General features: G+C 36.1%; 2 protein-coding genes across 2 annotated transcripts; one reads left to right on the plus strand and one right to left on the minus strand.

The window, feature by feature from the left end:
* LOC140775756 (uncharacterized) lies at window positions 1-11,684 on the minus strand. Its single transcript, XM_073119176.1, has 9 exons — window positions 11,518-11,684; window positions 8,489-8,799; window positions 7,915-8,014; window positions 5,993-6,040; window positions 5,510-5,627; window positions 4,231-4,319; window positions 2,915-2,976; window positions 2,721-2,817; window positions 1-334 (listed from the first exon to the last, which is right to left on the minus strand). Exons 2-9 carry the CDS (start codon window positions 8,797-8,799, stop codon window positions 254-256), a joined length of 906 nt encoding a protein of 301 aa, XP_072975277.1. The 5' UTR covers window positions 11,518-11,684; the 3' UTR covers window positions 1-253.
* A 10,974-nt stretch (window positions 11,685-22,658) lies between these two features.
* LOC140773421 (two-component response regulator ORR5-like) lies at window positions 22,659-23,819 on the plus strand. The gene is made up of 5 exons (XM_073115970.1): window positions 22,659-22,791; window positions 22,885-22,934; window positions 23,021-23,098; window positions 23,183-23,253; window positions 23,732-23,819. Exons 1-5 carry the CDS (start codon window positions 22,659-22,661, stop codon window positions 23,817-23,819), a joined length of 420 nt encoding a protein of 139 aa, XP_072972071.1.
* The last annotated feature ends 852 nt before the right edge of the window (window positions 23,820-24,671 follow it).

Consider the following 24,671-nt stretch of genomic DNA (forward strand, 5'->3'; position numbering starts at 1 on the left):
TCCATTTACAAAACTTCCATTTGTAATTGATTGCTAGAACTAATATTTGTACAGTTAATGCTGCCCTAGAAAAATGGATATCAAACAAAAAAGCCCTAGAAAAATGGATATCAAACAAAAAAAAAGGTATATAATTAGTTATCTCTAAAGATCTTAAGGGTAAACAGTTCCTCCTTACCTTCTTTGTAAATATATACATATATACTTGACCTACAGCAAAATCTACATATCGTGTCAGGTAATGCAGCGGCTTCTACTCACATTTGGTTCTCGAATCAGCATCATGATTATCTGACTGCATCCCCATTGAATAACTGCTGTTTGGTACATGTGCCTTCAAAAAATACAACAATGTCAAAGAAGTGCCTTCAAAAAATACAACAACGTCAAAGAAATACCTTCAAAAAATACAATAACTTCAAAGAAGTGCCTTCAAAAAATACAAGAAAAAGGTGCACATTTGTACTTATATAATTGGTAAATCATATTTTAAAACATAATTTTTATTCATATAATATATCTATATTTTATGTATGAGTATATGGGTAAGTTATGATAAATTATAAAATATTTGATAAATAATATTTAAATAGAAGATCAATTTTGAAGTGAAAGTATTTGAAACAGTTTTAGAATCGTTATTGAAGTGCTCAAACGATATTACAATAGTTGGAGAAGTATGAAAAATTACTAAGAGCACAAGAACAACCACTTTGTATCTAAGTATCTAATCTGATGTTTAAAGCGATCCCACTCTCGGGGTATCTGAATGCAGCTTGAAAAGTTTGTAGTGCGTTCACACATTCAGAAGAGCACTTTTGGCCATTCAAAAAGGCTTGGCTTGCTTTCAAAGGCAGTCGTAAAACTTGCAAATTCTATACTTTGTGAGACTTTATTTAATTTGGATTTAGCCTTTATCTTTATAAGGAATATTGGTCTGTCATTAATCTAATCTTAGTGACAAGCCGTCCATCATCTGTTTAGAGATCATCTATTGGAGTGATATCTATTTTAGACAAAACGTGCTAAATCGTTCTCAATTCTACAAATCTCTATCAGATCTAAAAGAACTACGTCTTTGGTCACTGAGATGGAAGGATCAACCTCGAAAATCACAGAAATCAGGAACCTATTACAGAATATATTACGGTCTAGCGAGCAAGATTAGTACAGATTGAGTCATGAGAATTGGCGGGTGATCTATAAGCTTGTTAACTACTTACTGATTGATTTTGATCCGAGTTTGGATCCGTAATTTTTTTACTCAATTTGAATTTTTTTCTATAAAAATCTTAGTGTTCATTTTTGCTTTATTTGTTGACTATTATTCCATATTTTTTTACTCAAGCAAAGGGTTAGGAATTATGCCTAGAGTGTTAATATCCGCGTATCTATAATTTTTCAAACATAAAGCAACATATTATATAACAAGGTCTCAGACAACTTCCTTGGAAATAGACATATATATTAGGAATCTAGATGGAGGAACTAAGTAGAGCCTAATGAAATGCATATCACTTAAGGGTAAAGAATGCATTCAATACGTTTGCAAGTGATTAAGTTTTATTTCATAAGCTGACTGTTAAGGGGCTAGGTAAAGAAACTATAATGCATTAAATCATGATTATGGCTCCTCTTTGTGTGAATCATCAGTCAAACAAACCAAAAGTTCTGATCACTAGTAGTCATTGTAACATAGATGTTGAAGTTACTTATAAGAACACAAGCAGCAGAATTTTTGAAGGAATCAGTTGCATGATGGTAAATTGACCCCATCAAGATAGCTAATGCATGGGCAAGCTTTGATCAGTAGAACTCAAACAGAACTAAAAACATAGGACCAAGCATAAGCTACTTTTATTTTCAGATAGAAGAGCATTTATTTGGCAGATCTGTCACTTAGTGTGACAGTAAGGGTATCCTCCTTGCACCCAAATATTCATCCTTGCAAGACAATGACATGGAAACAATCTCTCCTCTAAAGGGGTATAGTGGCATCTGATCTTTCGTATAATTGTAATGTTCCTAAAGAAAAGTAACTGAAGACCAGATAAGAAGGGCTGCATAAATATTGCCTAAATCTCAGGACTCCACAATGACAGGAGTCTCATGCATTAAGACACCCTTTGTAGCCTTCAGACAGAAAAGGCTGTCTCACTTAGGGTGGATCCTAGAAGCACTATAGCACAATGACTCCAAATGGAAAATCAAAGGCAGCAATTGTCAACGAGCTCTTAGAATTTCTTTTATTCCAAGAATAATTGTTGGAAGAAATTGAGAGTTTAGGACAATAGATCAGTGTTGTACTTTCTAGAAAACCCATTCATTTTTCTCAAGATATATTTGCTTTGACCATTGTCTGAGCAGATGATGCTGCATTGCTAATATCAGACAGTGCTACAGCAAGAAATAAATTACCAAAACCAACCAGTGCAAGCTTAGCTACTTGTTAGTTGAAGTAAAGATTTGAGGTTTTGAAAGCATACTATCCAATGAGAAGCATAAAATGAACATTTCTTATTAGTATCATATGCCTTTAGATTTTGAAACGAACTAAACAGACAGAATAAGAAAAAGGCTGTGCTAAATTCACCAAGATATCAAACGAGCTCATTCTTCAATAGATCTTATTGTATTCCTCATATGGTATGTAATTAGGCTTACTAATTTAAGAAACCTCCAAACCAAATTTCGTGAACTGGAAACCAATGAAAGCTTACCATAGGAAAATTCCTCAATATGCGGAGAAAAAGATTATCATCCACCGAGACAGGCAATGGAGGCATCTGACATACAGTACCAGCTGTTCCATTCAAGCTGTCAAAAGAAAGAAACCTCCATTAGAGAATAGAATTAGCACTAGCAGAAGACTTCCATCTCACTTGCTGTTGATTCAACTCGAAATGATACTAACTGCTGTAGAATATCTGTAATATTCTTTCTAGTGCGATAGAAGAGATCTATGTTACCCTGTATCTGTCAAAGGAATGAGAAATATAGGTTATTGAATTATATATTCCAAACCAAAATTTATGCAGTCAACTACATATATTTTAGAGATATAAGAGAAAACTTTGACTGAAAAATAGCAACCTTAGGCTATTGTTCTTGGTACAAAAGGTAAGTACAGATGGGGAATAACGGCAGGGTATATTCTCCATAGTGCGCAAATTTATGTTGACTGATTAATAAATTTGAAAGCAACATGAACAGTTCACTCCTTTCCTCATTTGTTTTAAAAGTGTAAACTGCACAAGAGTAGTTTAAACTAGAAAAGAAAGGTGAAAACCAACGAAAGGTGGCAGGAAACAAGTTTCTATCCATCCAGTCTTCTTCCACTGGAGAAAGCCTTCATCAAAGAAGTGTAAGTTCTATTGTTCAAATGATTTTCTTCACAATATATAATCACTACAAAAATTACTGAATGATTGTGTATATTTTATTCTTCCAAATGCTTAATTTTATGTGGCATTTCATGTTTTAAAACTAAACAGAAAAACAAGTTAAAAATTAGTAAGATATCTAGCTCACATGAAAGATGGACAGCTGTGCCTTTTGTCTATTGGAATGGATTAGAAAGACTTTATCTCACAAATTATTTGAAACAGAGATGCTGATCAAGTGACATATTATCAGAGATAAGATATCCAGTACCTGTAGCATATTACATGGATAGGATCTTTCCATTATTCATATTCAATTTCAAGGAACCATAATTAAAAGTCAAAAAGAAAACTAGCTAATTCCTTTATTCGCAATAGAGACTGCTACATCCTGATAAGTTCATTTAGAAGATCTGTTGCTTGGACAGAAAAAAGGATCTGCATATTACCCTAAAATTTAAGAAAAGTTTCTGTTTCAACCCTCACCTTTTATTATTCTCAAACTGCACACACCTTTTCCGCAAGATGAGAGAAAAACTCTTGGGTTAAACTTTTATTATGGTTCTAGGTTAAGAAGGATTTATAGAATCAAAGTAACACAATATTCCCTTTCATGCCATCAACTCAAATGTTGTTAATCTTAGCCTAAACTAGGATGTTTTTACTCAACTTAACAAAAATACATGGTGCAGTTCGTAATGTAGTGAAAATATCAGGGTTTCAGATGCAAATTTACTTGAATGTAAGGTCTTATGTGCAAATATTTCAGAAAAAAAAATATGATAACATGGAGAACTAACTAAGCATAAGAATAAGCTTAAAAAGGAGAGGGATCAAAGGTACCAACCTGACATGTCTCGAGATTTGTTGCAATTTGTTTAAGAAGTTGGTAATTTTTGTCAAAGAGAGACAATATTTCACCATCAACAGAAGTGACTACAAGAAAAAGATAAAACTGCAATTATTATAAACAAATAATGGAGGTAAACGAAACATAGAAGGAGAAAATGCTGTCTATGAATGGTTCGAGCTAGACAAGAGAAGTCGTTCAACTACGGACATGAGAAAATGTAGCAACGAAATGAATGGTCCAAAATTTATATTCAAGGGGCATATAAAAGCTATTCCCAAATTCACAATATTAAAATCTGCACAAATTGCTGAACCTCATATTTAGTAATTCACATAATTGACAACAAGGGGAAACAGAAGTTAAAATTTGTAATAAAATTGAAAGTTGTGATAAAACATGATAAATGTTCACAAACTTTTGAAAGAAATATCATAGAAGAATGGAATAAATATATATATGCTATGTAAAGGTTTAAAATTTGACAACAACAAGAACCAAGAACGATCATGTAATTTGTACAAAAAATAACTCTCATTTCTCCTTGCCAGACTTATGTACTCACAAGCCACATATGAAAAAAACCAGAAGAGGAACTTCTATCAGGGGCATCTTGTTGTTGGCACTGATCCATAACAATGCTCAAGGTGAAGTAGAAAGTATGTCCTATTAGGAAACTCAGCAGTATAGTAGGCTATGAGAGAGTAGCTTTGTGCCTCAATAGCAAAAGCCATTTACTAATTTCAGCAAACTATGATGAAAGAAATCAATGTAGCTTATGTAGAGCATTTACTTTTGTTGAATAAAATCTGTTGCAGATAAATCTTGTTTCCTCTGATGAAATTCTTTATTTACAACAATTTTATTCAATTTCTCTTGATTAAACATATCTATAGGTTTCTGACTTTATTGCTTCATACTTTTGCAGCGGCAGATTTTATTATTAGTAAGGGACAATAACAATATTCTGATATTGCATCATGAATGCAAAACACATTGCAATTGTACACTGTTAATTTAAGAGAAAGGATTAGAGGTAATAAAATAAGATAACCTGTATGAGCTTAGAGACAAACATAAGCATAGACACAGGTAAATAGAAAGTTCAGAAAAATTGCAATTTTGATCCAGAAATCAATCTTAATAGTGCACCGTGAATTAAAAGAAAGTGTTATAAGTAATAACTTTACCTAAAACCTGAAAAATAAAACGAAACAACACAACCTAGAATCACAATATTGAATAAATATCAATCTAACAAGTCGAAGAATACAACCTTGGCATGAAATTTGGTTGCACTGGCTGGAGTTATGCATCATTGAAGAATAAGCAGTGTTACTTTCTGGTGGATTGGGATATACGTTGAACTTCAAGGAAGAATCCACCTGACTATCCTGAAAAACACAATCATTTGCATGTATTCATCCAATAAACCACAAAACATACCAGCAAAATTGTTAATAAAAGAAGCCACATCTACATTCTAAAGATCAGAGAAGCACTGACTACTCTTCATGTGAACATTAATATGCCAAGCATATCATACATCTTTCATGATAGTTTTCTTCTAGCGGACAATAAAAAATCAAATGAATTACATCAAGGAGTTCTTTGTTCAAAGACATAGACGTGATATCCCATAACTCATAGTAGACACAATAAATCCATATGTGACAATGTTCTCATCTTATAAAAAGGGGGCATTCTCAGATAGTTGAGTTTTAAAATAAAACCGTATAGAAGTGGATAAGAGCTGTACCTTCTTGTTTTCTCTCTTATTTCCTGCCCACTTTACATTTTTCTTCCTCTACAAGCCAGAGTAAATCAGTAAATACATTTTGCTAGGACATCATAGTGTTTAAAAAAGCATCAGATGCAACTGTTTCAAAACAGAATACTAGTGATCAACTCCATAAAAAGTATAAATTCCTAGGGGAAATCTAAGTTGGATATGGAAGAATGGAAATCTATATGTTAGTTACATAACAAAGGACCAACTCATACAAATGACATCAAAAGAATAACAACTAAAATCAGGAATTGTCTAGAGTTTAGAAGCACAAAACAATCTAACGAAAAAATATGTATGGTTAAAAGAATGATTGAAAGAGTTCATCAAAATAAAGAGCATGAGCATTCTTTCTGCTGGAGTCTAAAATAATAGGCTAACTACTTAAATTTCATTTACCTACAAAGATCAATGGCCCTTGGTCGTTCAAAATAATAGCAATGAAATTGGCAATGCATCTACAGTATTATTTACTACCCTTGAAGAACTTTGGGTGCTTGGCCCAAGTTTGTGACTCAATGGCCGTGCCAATAGTGGCAAAACACCTGGCATGGGCTGTGTCGGTGGCACACCCCTATGCTGACTAGTATGGTGGCATGAGGTTCGAAATAGATTGTATTGATCCAAAATTGATTAATTAAACTGGTAAACTTAAAATATTTTATGAGGTTTTTTAATCATGTGATAAACATGATATGCCATGTGAAGCCTATTTTTTTAACCTTTTTTTCATCAATTATTATTAATCAACTTTTAATCATTTTCTTAGCAAACAAGATATGTCATGTGGAGCTCCTTTAAATTTTTCTTATTTTCATCAATCATCATTAATCAACTTTAGGTGTCATGTGGTGTGCGCTCAGAGAATGATATGAGTTTATCATTATCATTACCATCATATCAATCATAATCACTAGAGCCACGATATCCTTTCTATACTTTACATCCATAATATGAATATGCTTATAGTGTATCTATGTCGATGCTGGTTATTTTCGTGCATGTCCAATATCTATATCATATCATAAAAGAATTATAAAATTCATATTTATATGAAAACAATGTAAAACATTACAATGAGCAATACAATTAGTATATGAATTATAAAGATTATTAATAGTATTTAACGAAACATTATTGTGTTATTCTTATATCGGCAAATAAAGCTTTCGATCTTCCCATTCATTCTATATTCAACTAATATTAGTTTTAATTGTTGAACTATTATCAATTAATATTATGTGTTGAATGATATTATGTTTTCAATCATATTATAAAGTGTTCATTCATTGATATTAGTTTGAATGAATATATTCAATCATATTAGGTGTTGAATAATATTTCTATCTGGCTATTGCTATATTTTTAATAAAATAGGTCATTTACAAAATAATCTAAAGATAAAAGACTCTAATGTAGGTTTACCAAGGATCTAAAAATATTTCTAAATATTCTAATTTTTTTATTAAAAATTTGCTTGTGCTAAGGGCATTCCGGTTGGCATGCCCCATGTTGATTGGCACATGCCGTGTTGATGGTGGCATAGCATGGCACGTACCTTTGGCATGACCATCGTTGATTATTCATAATTTAAGTGTTATTATGTTTCTCTATAAATTTAAGTATTCATAAGAAGCAAATACTCTAACTTCATGAAAAGCATAAACTATCAAAAAACCAAAAAAAAAGAGCATAATATTCAAATCTGTTCTACATTATATAACTCTTTCTTTCATAAGGAGAATGCCATATGCTAGGTCATTTAAGCTGGGACAACATACCATAGAATAGAAGTCATGAATTCAAATCAGGAAAGCATACAAAGATTATCCATTTTGCAAAAATATACTAAGAGATCGGCGTTATGTCACTATTTGACACGGAATACTCACTATCATCCACTGACATCTTATTGCAACATCTCTTACAGTCTTATTAGGTATGGTAGCTGCTATCTTTATGTACTTCACGAGGCTAGGTTCATCAGCATACCTGAAAAATCCATGGAGGAAATCACAAAATGATGCACAAGGTAGGCAAATAAGGTGATGGACACAGCATTGACAATATGTCAAATGAACATTGAAAATGCTACCAAAACAAAGTAATGACGAACAACAAGATGGATATTGATACTTTATATGACCCAAAACTTCAGTATGTGAAGTGAGCAAGAACATCTATTGCATAAGAAAGAGAACATTCAATACGAACAAAATCAAAATTCAAAATATATTCAAGACTCAAACAAAAACTCCTTCAAATAACAAAAAGTTCATGCCAGTTGCTATAAATTTTGGCATCAAATATCTGACATGTATGTGTATCTCTAACTAATAAATGTCCACTCAACTATCTCTATCAACGTTGTTCATCTAACAAGATCTGCGAATTGGGTGCCAATTCCAAAGCCTCAAGAACACATAAGAAAGGAATATGATAAGGAAGTTGCCAGAAAGAATATACCTTGCAAGGCCATCCCTCAATATTGTCAGTTCTTGATGAGACCAATACAAGGATAACGACGAGCCATTCATCAGAGATTTCTCCATGTCAAGAAGCACTCCATATATAATAGACCTAGAGGCATCATTCGTCATGTCGGTGTTTGCGGCTATGCTTGTCATCATCGTGCCATTAACCACATCTGAGTAGTTCACGATCCCGGTGGTCATCCCCGTGCTGCCGTTTACCGCCCTAGGCTGAAAGGAAACCAACATTTGATTGCATGGAGGTTGAGTAAAGGCCCCAGAATTCACGCTCGAACCTGCTTCCATCTGCATAACAGAGAAGTCCACCAAATTAGTAGATTAAAACTTCGAACACCTTAAAACCAAAAAGAATCCCATCTTAGGACATTGCTACGTAGAGAAACAAATCACATATAACAATAGAATTGTATAATCCATGAAATCAGCAAAGTTTCCAATAGCTTCAATCATCCAATTGTATTTGCAAAGGAAACTAGAAATTAAATCTTTTTTGGTTTAAAAAAAACCCAACTCAAAGTCTGATATAAGAAACTCAAAATCCCCAAGAAAATCACAGTTTTTTTATTGAATTATGTAAAACCATCACATAAACCGATAAAAGAGCGCAAGAAACTTGGTACAGAATAGAGAAAGAAAAATTCCAATAAGATTCATTCAGCTATTTTCTCTTTTCTCACTTACATTTATTTATTATTTATTATTTATTTTTTTTATTTTTTTCATTTTTTTTTATTTTTGTTATACAAGTCAAGATTACGCATGTGTCACAGAGATTTAGACGTAAGCTTTCAGATACCAAGATTTCCATCAGAAACTACACAAACAAAAGGGCATGCATTTACTTCTCGATTTGACCCAAGGACAAGTTAAGACCTTATGTGACCAACTAATGGGCTCTTTGTTACTTAGATTCTACTACATCTACCTTACCTTGCTATATTTGACAGAGGGAGGTAGGCAAGTCTTTTGGTGAGAACGAAATCTCTCTAAAACCCAGATGTCCAACCTATATATAAATCTAGCATGTGGGCCCATATAATCTATTAAAAAACAAAATTTAGAATCCAAATAAACAACTCTTCCTTATTATGGTGGTCAATTGTAACATCCTTAAAAAAATTAGGCACACTTGCTCGACATGTGTGCTACATTGCCTTCTTTCTTCCAACCTTGCACTTCTCTACTCCAAAGAGATTTTAGGTAGGGCCATTGCTTAATACATAAATTTTCTTATATATATAAATATATATATATATATATCCCTTTCTCTCTCTTTCTCCTCTCTCGCAAACAACTGTAGTTTCTTTTCCTCACTAATTTTTTTTTCTTCTCTTTCAGTTCTAAGTGAAGGAGGGCACTCGTGAGCCACCGGACCCCTTAAAGCACTTAATCCTTTCTCCGATTGGTGATCTTGTCCCCTTGTGTTTATTGTGTTTTCATCTAGTATAGAGAGTTTTATCAACATTTTTTATTTTCTTTTTGTTCGATTAAATATGCCGGTGATCGATCATCCTTCAGTATGGCTCCAACTCAAAAAGTTTCCTTCCGGTGTCGCATTGCAAGTGGTACCTTCCACCAGCTAGTTCAAAATTGAGAGTAAGCAATGTGGACTTTTCTCATCGGTTCCGTAGAGTGCTTCAGCAGCCACAACCATCGTCCCTAATCCGTTTTCGACGAGAATCACTTCCCTTGCCACCCTTTATCTAGTTGGTTTGTTTCCAAGTTGGATTCTCTTATATTTGGGTAGATTAGGTTTTCTTTCCCCTCCATAAATACTCTACTAGGGAAGAAAGGTGGGTTGGGCCGGGCCAAACCCCCTCCCTTCTGGACTTAGACCTCAAACAAGCTCGAGAGTAAAAGTGAGTTATGGCCAGTGCACAACCTATCCCTTTATTTTGGCTACGGGCCAGTCCAAATAATTGGATTTAGTTCTTAATTTTCTTTCTTATTTTATTTAGTTTGACTGTATTAAATTGAGTCATATAAATTTAATTATCAGAAAATATTAATTCAATTGTTTAGAATATTAAGAGTTATGAACTTTAGTAATTCTGAATAATATTTTATTTAATTTAATTATTTATAATTACTATTTGGTTTCAATATTCTTAATAAGTATTTTGACTAAGACAAATAATTGAACCTACCCAAGCTCTTAATAAAAGTTTTGTGTTATATTTGGTTAATTAGTTTTAAGTTAGGTTCTTTTACTTATATTGCAATTATATTTATTATATTATTAGATCCACAACTATACCACAACTATACGGAGAGGATTTCTGTGATCTAGAGGAAGAAAATAACTAAAAAGTGATTTTAAAAAAAGTGGTCTAAGGATAGTATAAACATGATGTGATCATACTAGCATTTTGATGTTGTAAGTAATATTATGGCAAACATATAAAGCTTGGCAATCCTCCAAGTTTAGTGAACTCCAAATAGTGTTCTTGTGTACTATATATATAAATTTCTGCATCATACAGCAAAGGGAATAAAAATTTAAACTCTTGCCAGAGTCTCAAATCACTATTTTGATCAGTTTTCACTGTAGAGCTGCATCACTTCGTATCATGGCAGAAATCCCACTATCACCGTTCTTTCTTTAATCTGTTTTTCTTCCTACACTTCTCATTTATTCTCAAAGAAAAAAGCGTTGCTCACAATTTATGAACGAAAAGATCTCAATATGGGGATAACCGCAAAGTTTGAATCATTCTGCATACATCAAGATCTTTACTTTATAAAAAGGTTCCAATGCAGGTAAGTCGTGTATAATTGATTCTTCTATCATTTTCAAAAAGTAATCAAAAGCATCGATATATCATCTGGCAACAAAGAGTACTTTGTTTGAAAAAATCTGGTGAAGCCTAGAATTGCACCAGTTATTTTTGAACATGTGAAAGAAAATCAACTCAATGTGATCTTTGATAGACAGAATACAGAAAATATCATCTCAGTTTAATTGGTAAAGCAAAAAAGTGAAGCTTGAGATAAAGATGATACCGTATTAGTTAGCTTAGCCGACGGATTGGGACAAACACAAGTCTTCGCACGCAACACAAGGCTTGAGGGTCCCGACGGAGGAGGAGGAGGAGGCGGCGGCTTGACGGAGGAGGATGATGCTTGCCGACGGTGGAGGAGGAGGAGGAGGAGGAGATGGAGGAGGAGGATGCGTGCCGACGGTGGAGGAAGAGGGTTGAGGGATCGAAGCGACGGTGGGTTTGTAAATCGTTTATATAGGAGAGCCTATCGAGCCCAGCCTTGAGCCGGCTCTGAGTAGCCTAAATTTAAGGCTCAGGCTCGGCTCCGAGCCCGAGTCAAACTCAAGAATTCTTTCTTCATATTATTATCTTCTAATTCTACTAGTAAAGCAATTTGCACAATCATGTTTTCTTAATTGGTTTTTTGTTCGTATACCCTTAAAAAGTCTCTTATTTATTTATATGCCCTTATAAATTGATATTAACATATATTTATATCCACAGTTAGTAGTTACCCTCCCAATTAAACTCAATAATGTAATAAAATAAGATAAACTTACTCTTAACTAAAAGAAAAAACTAGAATAAAGATATTGAATCTTTTTCATTTAAATTATTTAAATGTTAAATGTTAGTTTACTCTAAAGACTATGGTTTTAAAAACTGTGTTTTGAGGGTTAGATATACAAATATCAACTTTAGAGTTGAGAATATTTATGTAACAAACTCTTTATTAATCTAAGTATTTAACCGAGGAAATCTTAATAATAATTATGATATTTAGAAGAATATAAAAATAATTTTGATATTTAAAAATTTTGAGTGACAATTTTTTTAAATTTTTTATAATTTAAGTCGTAATGAAACAATACATCCAGATTTCAGAAAAACCTTTTCCTGCCATGTTCCTAAAAAAACAAAACTTTGCTACGGTGAACTCCATTAGAGTAGACGATGCTCATTTTCCATAAGGGAAACTTTTACTACTCATCCTAAAATAAGATTAAAAAACTTTTGGGACGTTATGTGCAAAAGTGTCAATTTAAATTTGCTTTCTATCTCTAGAAACTTGCTAGCAGTTTTAAGCCTTATATGGTTCATGGATCTTAAACTTTGGCAGGTGGAACATTGACACATCGGTCGTGGTTACCTGAGGCATCATTGAGAACGGCAGAGCAAGCGATATACGTCGCCAAGATGCTCCACTTCGCTAACCCTACGTCGTGCTCCGATGAGATCCTCCGCCGCAATATGTGGATAGCCAAGACCAACCGCGGGAGAACACGTTGACGTGAAGCAGTACTTAGCTCATCGTCCATGGCTAAGCCGATGGACCGACTACTTCAGTCAACATTGGCAGCGAACGATTCGCCGACTTGAAGTCCCGGTTTGATCCCCAGTGTAGTCGCAGCAGCCTTAGCCAAGGAATATCCTCAAGAATCTATGCTTCCACTTCCTCCTACCAATGTCAACATCTTATCAATGTCTACGGTGATTAAATGGCGAGCTAGGGATCATGGGATGTTGTACAGGATAAGGGAAAGATATTGTTACAGTAGGCTTTAAAGTTTATTCAAACTTAGTTTTTAAACTGAAGATTTGACACTGCAGACTACCTTTTTTTTCTTTTTGAGAATAAGTCCGTAGATATTTTCATTGCATTGAAATTGTTACACAAAGTTAAGATCGGAATCGATCCATTCCTTACAATATTTTTTCTGATAAGCTAGACTGGCAAGGTTATGGGCTATCAAGTTGTTTTCTCTGCTCGAGTAGAGAACCTTGATGGAGATGAATTTTTTGGACAGTCTAATACATTCTTGAATGATGAGAGATATTTGCCAATCCATAAGCTCAGAGGTACAGTTTGCTGCATTCACCACCTTCATACAATCGCTGTAGATGACTCCCACTTGTTCGCCGAGCTCTAAAGCCTCCTAGATACCAATAAGCAGTGCATGTGCTTCTCCAACCAGTGAGTTAGCACAACTATTAAGGAAGATGTTTTTATACCATTTGGTGTTAGAGCTATTACTGGTCAGATAGATGTCCATGCCTCCACGGTGATCACCCTTCCATGCTGCGTCCACCTAGCAACCGAAGCCACTCACATCCACTTCTTTCGGGTTACCACTTGGTTGCATGGCTTGGGTTTTGGGTTGCATGAATTATTGGGTAGCAGTGATCCACGGCTTGGTGTTGAAACTACTGAGCTGGGAGACCAGCTTAAGAGGGTGCTGCTCTTCCTTCTTGAAAACCACTGTGTTCCTCACCTTTCATATCAGCCACATAGTAGCAAACGCATATCCAACTGCTCTTTAGACAGCTTTCTACAAAGAAGTTCTACCCACTCATTGATGTTAACCTCTAACTGCTCTGGATTGGCTTCAAGTGCGCCAACAATCCAAACAACTCTCGAGAAATGGCAAGAGATAAAGAGGTGTTCGATGATTTTAGGATAGTTCAGGCAGAGGGGGCACACTGTCTCAACATGCGGCATACTCTCGAACAGTGCCATCTAAACTGGAAGGGCTCTCGATAGGCAGCACCAGATAAAGACTTTGATACGACGAATAGCTTCAGCATATTTCCAAACTACCTTCCAGATCTTAGACGCACTTGTATTGGAAGAAGAGGCATGCCAAGCACCCTCTGAGAGTGCAACATAGGCTGATTTTGAGCTAAAACCTCCACCGGTCGTGGGTGTCCAAAGCAGGCAATCTTCCCTGTCCATTGAAGCATGAGTGAGGAAAACGCTTATAATAGCTTGCGCGATCTCAACCGAGAATAGTTGATGCACTAGAGAATTGTTCCACCTTACCTCCTAGTTGATAATGAGATCCCCAACTCTTGAAATATGGGGCGGGAGATGCATACCGGTGAGGTCGAAAGTTCGCAGCCAAGAGTTATTAGTGATAGAAATAGACTTCCCATTCCCTATCTCATACCTTATCATCTTCCTCAACTTGCTCCTACACTTGAGAATAGAGCGTCATGTTCAAGATGCAGCTCCGGTGATCTTTGTCGACCGAAAGGAAGCTTTTGGGAGATATTTGTCATTGGGAAGCTTTGCCTAAAGACTATTCTCTTCGGTGATGAAGCGCCATGCTAGCTTAATGATCAAAGCCTGATTGACGAGGCCCATGCGTCTGATCCTCCAGTCCATGTTGGGTGGCAGATTAAGCTCCACCTTCTCAAGTAGAGGTTGCTCTTGTCAATGGAGAATCCCCACCAGAAGTCACATATAATCCCATCAACGGCCTTTAGCAATGATTTGTGGATGCTTGACATGAAATAGATTGAAATGCTGCTGAGGACTGCCTTGATGAGAACCATTTGACCAGTATGAGATAACTGCTGTGCTTTCCATCCCGCTAGGCAGTTCTTTAGCTTGTCTAGAACAAACGTATAGGCTTTGCGTTTAGAGCATGGTAAGATTAGTGGATTCCCAAAGTATTTTTCATTCCCCTCCAAGAGCTTCACTCGAAGGGTTGATATCACCTGACTTCTTCTACTTGTGTCAACTTTGGAGCTGAAGAAAATGGCTAATTTCTTATAGTTGATGGCTTGGCCTGAGACTTGATAATAGAGGTCGATGACTGCTTAGGTTTGCTGCATCTCTGGTAGTGGAACTGTTGAAGAGAAGCGAGTCGTCAGCAAACATGAGGTGGATTATTGGCGGGGCCGCTCTGGAGATTTTGACACCGAAAATTCTCTTTAAGTTGAGCTCCTCATCAAGTAAGATAGAGAGGATGTTCGAATCAGTGATGAAAATGTACAAAGATAGCGAACACCCTTGTCTCAATCCTCTAGAGGGAGTGAACCAGCCATCTGTGCTACCGTTAACATCTAGAGTTAAGCTAGTAGTGCTGATGCAAGACATGACTAGCTTAATAAATCTGTCTGGAAAGCCGTGGAGCTTGAGGCAGTCGTCGATGAAGCTTTATTCCATGCGGTCAAAAGCCTTTGAAAGATTAGCTTTTAACATGAACACGCCATGTGTACTCCGGGTTGATTTTAGGAAGGAGAGTAGTTCTTGGGACATTACTTGGTTATCAACAATCTGCCTAACTGAGATAAAGGTATTTTGGCTATGGGAGCTAATAGAGCTCAGGCACTGTTTTATTCTTGCAACAACTAGCTTTGCAATCAGCTTGTAAACGGTGTTGCACAGGCTGATTGGTCTGAAGTCGCTTACCATAGATAAATTCTCCTTCATGGAGATTAATACAATAATAGACCTGTTTAGGCCTTTGTCCATGCTCCCTGAAGTGAAGAAACTCCTTACTTCAGATAAGACATCATTTTTGAGGCTGGGCTGAAGGGAGTGGAAAAATCTTACATTTAGACCATCTGGGCCTGGGGCCTTGTCCGGGCCAAGAGCTTTCACAACTGCTTCTATCTCAACGTTAGAGGGGGTGCTAAGAATGCTTATTCAGTCCTCATCCAAGATATTCAGTCCTCACCGTGTCCCATGTTTTAGTGCAAAAGCTAGAGAAGGTGTCTTTGGAGAACCACCAATTCTCAGTTTTGAACCTTTGCCTGCCTGAGCTGCTGCGGGGGAGAGTGTTTAACAATAAAGGGTTGTGGTCTCTCGAGATTGCCGGGAGCTGGAGAATGTGCATTAGGGAAGGTGTTGCACCGGGAGGAGTTTGCTAAACCTCTGTCCAAGTGTTCTTTGATGAGCTTACGCACTCCTCTTCTATTGGACCATGTGTATACCGACCCTGCGAAGCCAAGGTCATGAAGGCTCGTCTTGTTAATCCAATCTGAGAAGGCCACCATTCTCTTAAAGTTTGGATGGTTGCCTCCTTTCTCCTGAATGCAGGCAATCTGGTTGAAATCTCCAATGAAATAGCAAGGGATTTTTGAGTTAGTAGCCAAGATGCTAATTTGATTCAAGAGGGGAGAAGACGAGGAGTGGTAAGGGTTACCGTAAACCCCACAAAATTTTCAGTTTATAAAGAGCTAAAGGTGGGTTACTTTGGCTTTGATGAAGCTAGAGGAAGCATCCACGATCTCGACAAGAATGCTATCGTCCTAGAGGAGCGACAATCCTCCAAAAAAATGCTCAGAGGGGATAAGAAGTTGTTTTGAAGTGGAAGATCGTCAAGGATAGCACAGGCCTTGTTCGCGCTGCACTTCATCTCTGAAAGGAAAGCAAGGTTAGAACCCATACTGTGGAGGATTTTTTTCAAGTTCCTGGCTATCGAGGCGCCTCCACACCCTCGACAATTCCAAGATATTAGCTTCATGTCTTGCTCTGCAGCACCTTTGGCTTTGCTGCCTTAGTCATATCATTCGTGGAGACAAGTTCATTTTTACTGACCTTGAGGGGTGATTTAGATGGTCTTGGATTGACTATCTCAGTGCCCTTTCTTTTGCTTGGAGAGGAATTGGCCACTTGAATAGAATGAGTGGTTGCGTTTGAATTGGTGGTGGAGCAGTCCTAGTGCTTGGGCAGGAGGTGTTGTAGGGTAGCTCGTTAGCCCTAGTTTTTTTTTTTTTTTTTTTTTTTTTGAGCTTCCTCTATTGTTTTGGACGTGGAGATCACATTTGCATGTTACCTTGTATCACGCATGCTAAGGTGGTGCCCTATTTCAGCTTGGGTTGGGCTTTTAGGTTGATGAGACCCATAGGCACACTAATGAGAGAGGAAAATTCCGCAATAGTGGATTGGGGATGGCAAATCGTCCTCCCCTCGCACCCATTCATCTTTTTAGTTCGAATCTGATCATTCCTCAGGGATTGAACCTCGAAAGGTGCCCAGGTGAGGAGAGCTTTTTGGTTTAAATTGTCATTTCCCATTTCCCCTGTAGGGAGACTCTAACGTGGCATTGCTTAGGTGTCGACACATTATCTCCATCCTGTCTCCTCAAGTTAATGCTGGATAGACCTCTCTGATGTTGTAGGTCTAGACTGCTAGAGGGTGAGAACTCCACTGACCGCGGCCGTTGTTGAGTGTATCTCCCTCCGTTGCTTCCTTTGGCTTTCAACTCTGGTGAGAGTGAGTTGATCCCCAGCTGAATAAACTGAGGTTTAAGCATGCCAAGAAGCTTGTCCCGTAGGCTTGGGGGGGTAGTCTTGCTCGATCAAGATTTCCAGTTTACCTCTATGGAGGCATTCATGCACTTCATGGCCGATGTGACCACAAAAGCTACAGTGACGTGGGAGTGGTTTGTACTTTACTTTATCTCTGTTAGCACTTTATTGAGGAGAGTGATCAATAGTGTTCCCACTATAGATTTGGATACATCAACCTTCACCCGGGCACGGATGAATATAGTCCATTTGTCTTCTTCCAAAGGAATTGTTAGGATGAGAGTACCAACTTCCATGCTGTTGAGGGTGACAGGTACTCCAACGGAAGGCCATGAAGTTGCACCCAAAACTCTGCATGGTCAAAATTCTAGCTTTCAACCGGCAAGTTGGGGTAGAAGGCATTGAGGATGAAGAGGTCGTAACTGAATGACCATGGAGAGCTGGTCCACACACGCCATTTATCCTTTTCGCCTTCAAAGGATAGAAGGAATATATTGTGACCCACCTCAATAAATCCTAGTCCTCCTTCCAATCTCCAAGCTTTTAAGAGGGTAGCTTTCAGGCCTCCGGCAATAAAGGGTTTGATCGTCAAGAGTTTCCCTGTTAGGCAAAGACTAGAGTTGTGGCTCGGCATAGTGTTGTCCACTAATAAAGGAACAGATTCCTCCATGTCATTGCCTTGGAGCATCTCCAAAAATTTATGAAGGAGTTCTGCCTCATTATCCATTGAAGATAGGGCAGAAGGGTCAGAGGTTGAAAAGAGAGGAGGTGGTGGAGGCTAACAATGTGGGCCTAGGGCTTAAAGTGGGGAGGAGAGGTTTTGGTTGATGGGTATGGACTAGCAGAAGAGGTTTGTTTTGATAGTTAATGGCACTATTTGAAGAGCAAAGGTTGGTGGGAGGTTGTGGAGTGGGGAGAATTAGAAAGGCAGGGTGGGGAGGGTTCTAGGAAGAGCTGAGGGCAACAGTGAGACCGGGGAAATTAGGGATGGCTTCAGGGAGATGGAGTGGTTACCCACTATCAAGGAAGTCGACAGGGAGAAAGAGGGTTAAACCTCAGAGAAAACCCTAGCAGAGCTGGGTGGAAAAAAATGATGTCCTGATACGAATCTATTCTACATTTCATTGACACTACTCACTACTTATTCTGGCCTTTTGATTCAAATCTCTAGCCTAATAAAGAAATGCGAGTCCAATCACCTCGAATTGCGTAGCAAGAATTTTGCCGTTGTCGTCCTTGCTGTCACCCACCACAATGAGATTTGGGAAGTATACTTGAAGCTTCACTCTAGTGGCATTAAACAAGGGTATGAGAAAAATTAGGATTTAGATGGCAAAATTGGAGGTAAAAGTGCATTATGGGAGATTTATAGTTTGGCTATGACCATTAAACTTACAAGTATAGGCTTAGTGTCATCAAAGGAGATTTCAGATGAGTTGCAGTATGTGCTCAAATTTACAATAAAACTGTGTTTTGTGCAAGTTTGAGCATTGCTAAGATTCTCAAAAGAAATGCTATTTAGGCTCCTATTTATCTTTCAAAGCAATTGTGCTATCTAAAGATGCCGATATGATCAATTGAAAAACTATTTTTTCTTTGTGTTTTCTCTTTCTTTTTTTAAAGAATAGGTGATATTATTCATTCCAATCAGAGGTTTACAAGCCTGATACATAAAGAAAAATGCGAGATAGTTTGAATTAACCCTCACTAATTAGCGAAAAACACAACAAACCCAAAAAGGCATATAGAAATAAAGCAAAAAAATTATGTCCAAGCTACAACATTGGCACAAAAGATCTAGCTTTAGATAATTCCATCATGACCATTGTGAATCTAGGCTCGCCAAGAAGCACACCCACACAAAATGCAAAGTAGAGGCATATCTATGAAAAAGGAGGAGGGAGATAACGAGGGAGGCTTGCAATTTAATTGTAGCCTTTTTTTATTTCAATTGACAAGTTTAGCTAACCACCACTACAACAATGGGGGAAAGCAAGTAGTGACGGCAACAACTCTGCTGTAGTAGCAAGTCAATGGAGGAGGAAGAATGATGGGGTGGAGAAAGATAGGAGGAAGGAGCGATCAGAATAGGGGTGAAAACAGATCAGATAGTGCTTAACTCATATCCGGATCTATATTTTTAGTCCAGATATAGATTCGGATATAGATATTGGACGAATAGCAAAATTTAAAATCATATCCTAACTAAATAGATAAGGATAATTTTTGAATAAAGGATCGGATCTTAAACGGATATTAATTAAATTTAAAAGAATTATAATATTTTATTTAGATATAATTAACACAACAATATTAAGAGTTTTACAACAAATAAATTTTTTGTATGCCAAATATATAAATTTAGAGAAATTAATCTCTATAAATAGTATATAACGTATTATTAGTAACAATATTAATATTTACTATTTAAATAAGCAAACTAAAAACTGTAAATCATTCAAAAAAATATGCGGATAAACGGATATCCGATATCCGTATCCGAATCCGAAAAATATATCTGACCCGTATCTGAATTTTTTTCAAAAGCTCTATCCGTATCCGAATCGGATAGAAATTTTCTATCCGAATCTGATCCGAATCAGGTCGGATAGTGGATCGGGTCAGAATTAATCCGACCTGTTTTCACCCCTAGGTCAGAACCATTGGCTACAGTAAGGAAGGCATTTCAAGACAAGGGCAAAAAGGAACCATAATCTTATCAAGAGTTCTCTGCCAGGGTCAACATGTATACTAGGTACCGAGACTCTTCATTCCTTAATATTATCTGTGGGTAGAGCTACTTTGCTGAGTACCTTCTTGTAGGTGAATCTGTTGCAATTAATATTCTCAGTTTTTCTCCCTTTTTCTACAAGGACTTTGTTTCAACTAGTTGTGAGTCATGAAAAATTCAGAATGATGTATTCAGCCTTTGTACTATACCACCTAATGGTTCTCTCCAATTGTTACAATGACCCAGGTTTTTCAAGCTGATCAATTAATTTGATCTCTCCAAGAGCTTTATTAGAGCTGTCAAACTAATATATAGCTGCTCAATTTGGGCTTAAGCTCGGCTCGAGTTTTAGTGAGCCAAGCCTGAATAAAATTTTAAGTTTAAAATTAGTTTCTAGCTAAGTTTCACCTTATCTACGCTCAGCTTAAAGCTCAAATTTATTAATATATAATATTAATTTTTGTTATGTATAATTTTTTACCATTATATCAAGATCTAATGGCTCGCATTTATCTCTCATCCTAAACAACTAACACAAATCTTATCCATCTCATCCTTTTATCTTTTATCAAGTCTTATTTAATTTAAGCATAAATTAAACTTAATCTGACCAGCTTGAATAAGTTTGAATTGGACTTCTTTTAAGGCTCAAACTAGAATTATATTTGGATTCAGCTTGGCTTGAAATAGACTTGGAATTGGACTCATTTAAATCTCAAGTTCAACTCATGCTCTAGTTAAGCTTTTAACTCGGACTTGGCTCAAAATTAAGCGCCTAAATTTGAATAAAAGTTTAGGTTTGAAATTATTTTCGAGGCGGAGGAGCAGCTCTCGGCTCTTGTTTACACCTCTAGGTCTGATATAAATCATTGGTACTCTTTTATAAGTTTAGATCCTTCAATAAATTGAATATTTGTTATGATTCATACTATTTCTTATACTTCAAAGTTTGATCTGTACACTCTGGAGCTATGAAGAGACTAAGAGAGAAATATAATCTGGATGGATCTCTTCGTGATAAAATATTAAATTCTCCAGATTGGTGTTGTTCCCGGAGGAATGGTAGTTCTTTGGAATCAATGTTCATAATATTCTTCGATCTTTAGAAAATTTATCAAAAATATCATATATTTTATTTTTATTATTATTTACATATTACCATATTGATATTTATTGTATTATTCAACCTAAGATTTTCGAAATAAATTACAAACCTAAAATTTACTTTATGCTTGGCTCGTCTATACTCGAGTTTAGTACGAGTCAAGCCTAATTTTGAGCTTTAACTCTAAATGATCTTATCAAAATTATAAATGAGTCGAGCTTAATTTGAGCTTTAAATGAGCCGGTTTAAGTTGAGCTCAATTCTATTAGGAATAAATATAAATCATTAGATAGAAATCCAATAATTATAAATTATATATAACATTTATATATATAATACATTAATTTATCAAGCTGAGCCAACGTGAGCCAACTTGCACTCATGCTTAGCTTATTTAACTTCGAACTGAGCCTAGACCAAATAGAGTCAGCTCAAGTTGCCAATTATTTTGACATCTATGATTTGATTGCAAAATCTTACTTTAAATGTCTTAACTAAGATCACAATGACCTAAACACTCTTGAGTAAATTTATTTAAATCAAGGTAAAGGTAAAAGGAGAACATCATTTATTCAATTAAAGGTTGTTAGGTGAAAATTAACTTACAATATTTTGAGACATTGAAAGTAAAATATAAAAAGTCAATGATAAATCATAAGTATCCAAGTAGAATAGTGTAAATACTAATAATAACAAAATAAAGTCTGTTTTTGATCAATTTCTCCATATCTTTTCCTCTCGGTGGTGGTTGGGAATTTTCCAAGAGTTTTGATCAAATGCTATACTTCCCTGCGAGTATATCTATCAATATATATATATATATATATGTAAGTATATCTATTATATATATAAAGTACGGATACAGTGCCAAGTTATACTCCAGTCAGAATAAATTCAAGTTATCTCCTGTATCCAACCTCTCACTGGAGTTTATTCACTGCTATTCCTACAGATATAGTGCTTATTTATTACCCAGATCCTCCTGCTCCCTGAAAGATACGAGATGATGAAGACCATCACACTCTCAGAGGCGGCTTTATTTATTCTGGATCCTAACTTGTGGCAAAGATACACACGATTTCCTAGATCTTTTTTTATCTCTCTTTCCTCGGCTCTGCTGCTATTCGGCGATTGTTAGCAACCTTTCCAACTCTCTCTCTCTCTCTCTCTCTCTCTCTCTATATATATATATATATATATTACCCCAGAAGATCACTAAGCTTCTCGTTCTTCGAAGAAGAATAAGAAGAAAGAGAGCAGAGAGAAGGTTCTTCAGTTGATTCTCATGGCGACGACCAGAGGAGGTGAAATAACCGGCGGCGACGGGAACCCGGCGAAGCCTCACGTACTCGCTGTGGACGATAGCTCGGTCGACCGCGCCGTCATCACCCGTCTCCTCCGCAGCTCGAAATATCGAGGTATTATTCCTCGGATAACTTTATCTATTCCAAGAGAACAAGAATAATAAGTCCTTGTTATTTGAAGTAATAGCTAGTGACCGTTTTGTACAGTTACGGCGGTGGATAGCGCCAAGAGAGCTCTAGAATTGTTGGGCTCTTTGGTGAGTTACGTACTTTTATCTTGTTAAAGAAGGAAATAATTCTACTGGTCTTATTCTTGGATTATGAATGGAGTTATTCGACGTAGGAGCCGAATGTGAATATGGTATTCACGGATTACTCGATGCCGGGCATGACAGGCTACGATCTCCTTAAAATTATCAAGGTAATTTGCAAATTAATAACTATAATATTTAAGGTTTAGATGTTGTTGAATTTACGAGTAATGCCATTTGTATTTGATTATTAGGAGTCATCTAATCTGAGGCAAATCCCCGTCGTCATCATGTCCTCCGAGAACGTACCCACAAGGATCAACAGGTCTGGACCCAATAAGGGCATAGTTGTCAGTAGAACCATATAATTATTATTTAAAAATTTTATATATAACGCATTGTTTTATAACAGAATTATAATGTATAACCTATATTTTACTATTTATAAATCGAGTCATATGATTTAACAAATATATACAGAAAATATCCTTAGTTAGATTTAAACTGTTAGAATATTTCGTTAAGTAGAGATATTTTATTTTTAAAATAACTAAAATACTCTTAGTATAACTTAGTTAAGGGTATTTTCGTAATTTTTGTTAACTTAACTCAGAGATTTTGTTAAGTTTAACTAATCGACAGAGTGTTGTTACATATATTCGCTAAATTATAGAATTTAATTTATAAATAGTAAAAATATAGAGTGTAAACTATAATTTATACAAATTTTTTTTATTATTTATATCATTATATTATATTATTTTATATATTTGAAAAAAAAAACATTCATGACTTGGTTTTAGGTGCTTGGAGCAAGGAGCCGAAGATTTCTTGCTGAAGCCTGTTCGACCGTCCGATATAGCCCGTTTGTGCAATCGTATACTGCATTGAGGACAAACTTTTTTGTTTTGGTTTAATTGATGGACTCGAATATATTGAACTTTTTGTTGTTGTCGTTATCTCTCTTTTTTTTTTATCTCAAAAGAAAAAGGGATAAAAAAGAAGAAAATGCCAAGGGCAATAGTCCTCTTTGTATGGCTTCTTTTATTTAGATGGTTTATATCAAGTTCTATTGCTGATTATCTACATAGTAAGGTATCACATTATCTTTTATTAATAATATGTGGTAAAAAAGAATCTGGTTATCTTGGTAAGAGAAATCTTTATCATGATTATAGTGATTGGAAAGGCTTAGTGTAAATTGTGGCAAGTCTTTGTCTGGTGTAAAGAAAATGGCATAACTTGATCCTTCTTATCTTCCAAATTGTTTCTTGTTTAGAAAACATTACCTTGAGCTATAACCCCATACTTATTGAAGTATACGTATTTTGTTTATTTGCTTATCCATCATAAATTCGAGCTATTGTTGCACTAATTAACGTTAGATTATTAAGCATCGTAACCCATACTCAGATGAAAGAAATTCTTGTGCCTTCGTTGCATGGAATCTGCTTCTTTGGTACAAACCGGAGTCCTCGGATAATAGGTTGTTCGTTCAGATAAGCTGCGGTGCTCATATTCCTGTGCTTGGCTTCCAGGAGCTAGTAGATAGAGTGAAGCAGCGACTTGCAGGGTGGAAACGCAACACTCTCTCTCTCTGGCGGGGAGGATCACATTAGTGCAATCAACCCTTTTAGCCATTCCATGTTATTGGCTGGGCTCAACCTATGCGCCTGATTGTGTGCTGGAGTCCATCATGAAGATTGCAAGAGGTTTCATTTGGGAGAAGGGAGAAGGACGTTG

This window comes from Typha angustifolia, chromosome 2, assembly GCF_048772165.1.
Source record: "Typha angustifolia cultivar Huaian chromosome 2, ASM4877216v1, whole genome shotgun sequence".
In the NCBI taxonomy this organism is placed as follows: domain Eukaryota; kingdom Viridiplantae; phylum Streptophyta; class Magnoliopsida; order Poales; family Typhaceae; genus Typha; species Typha angustifolia.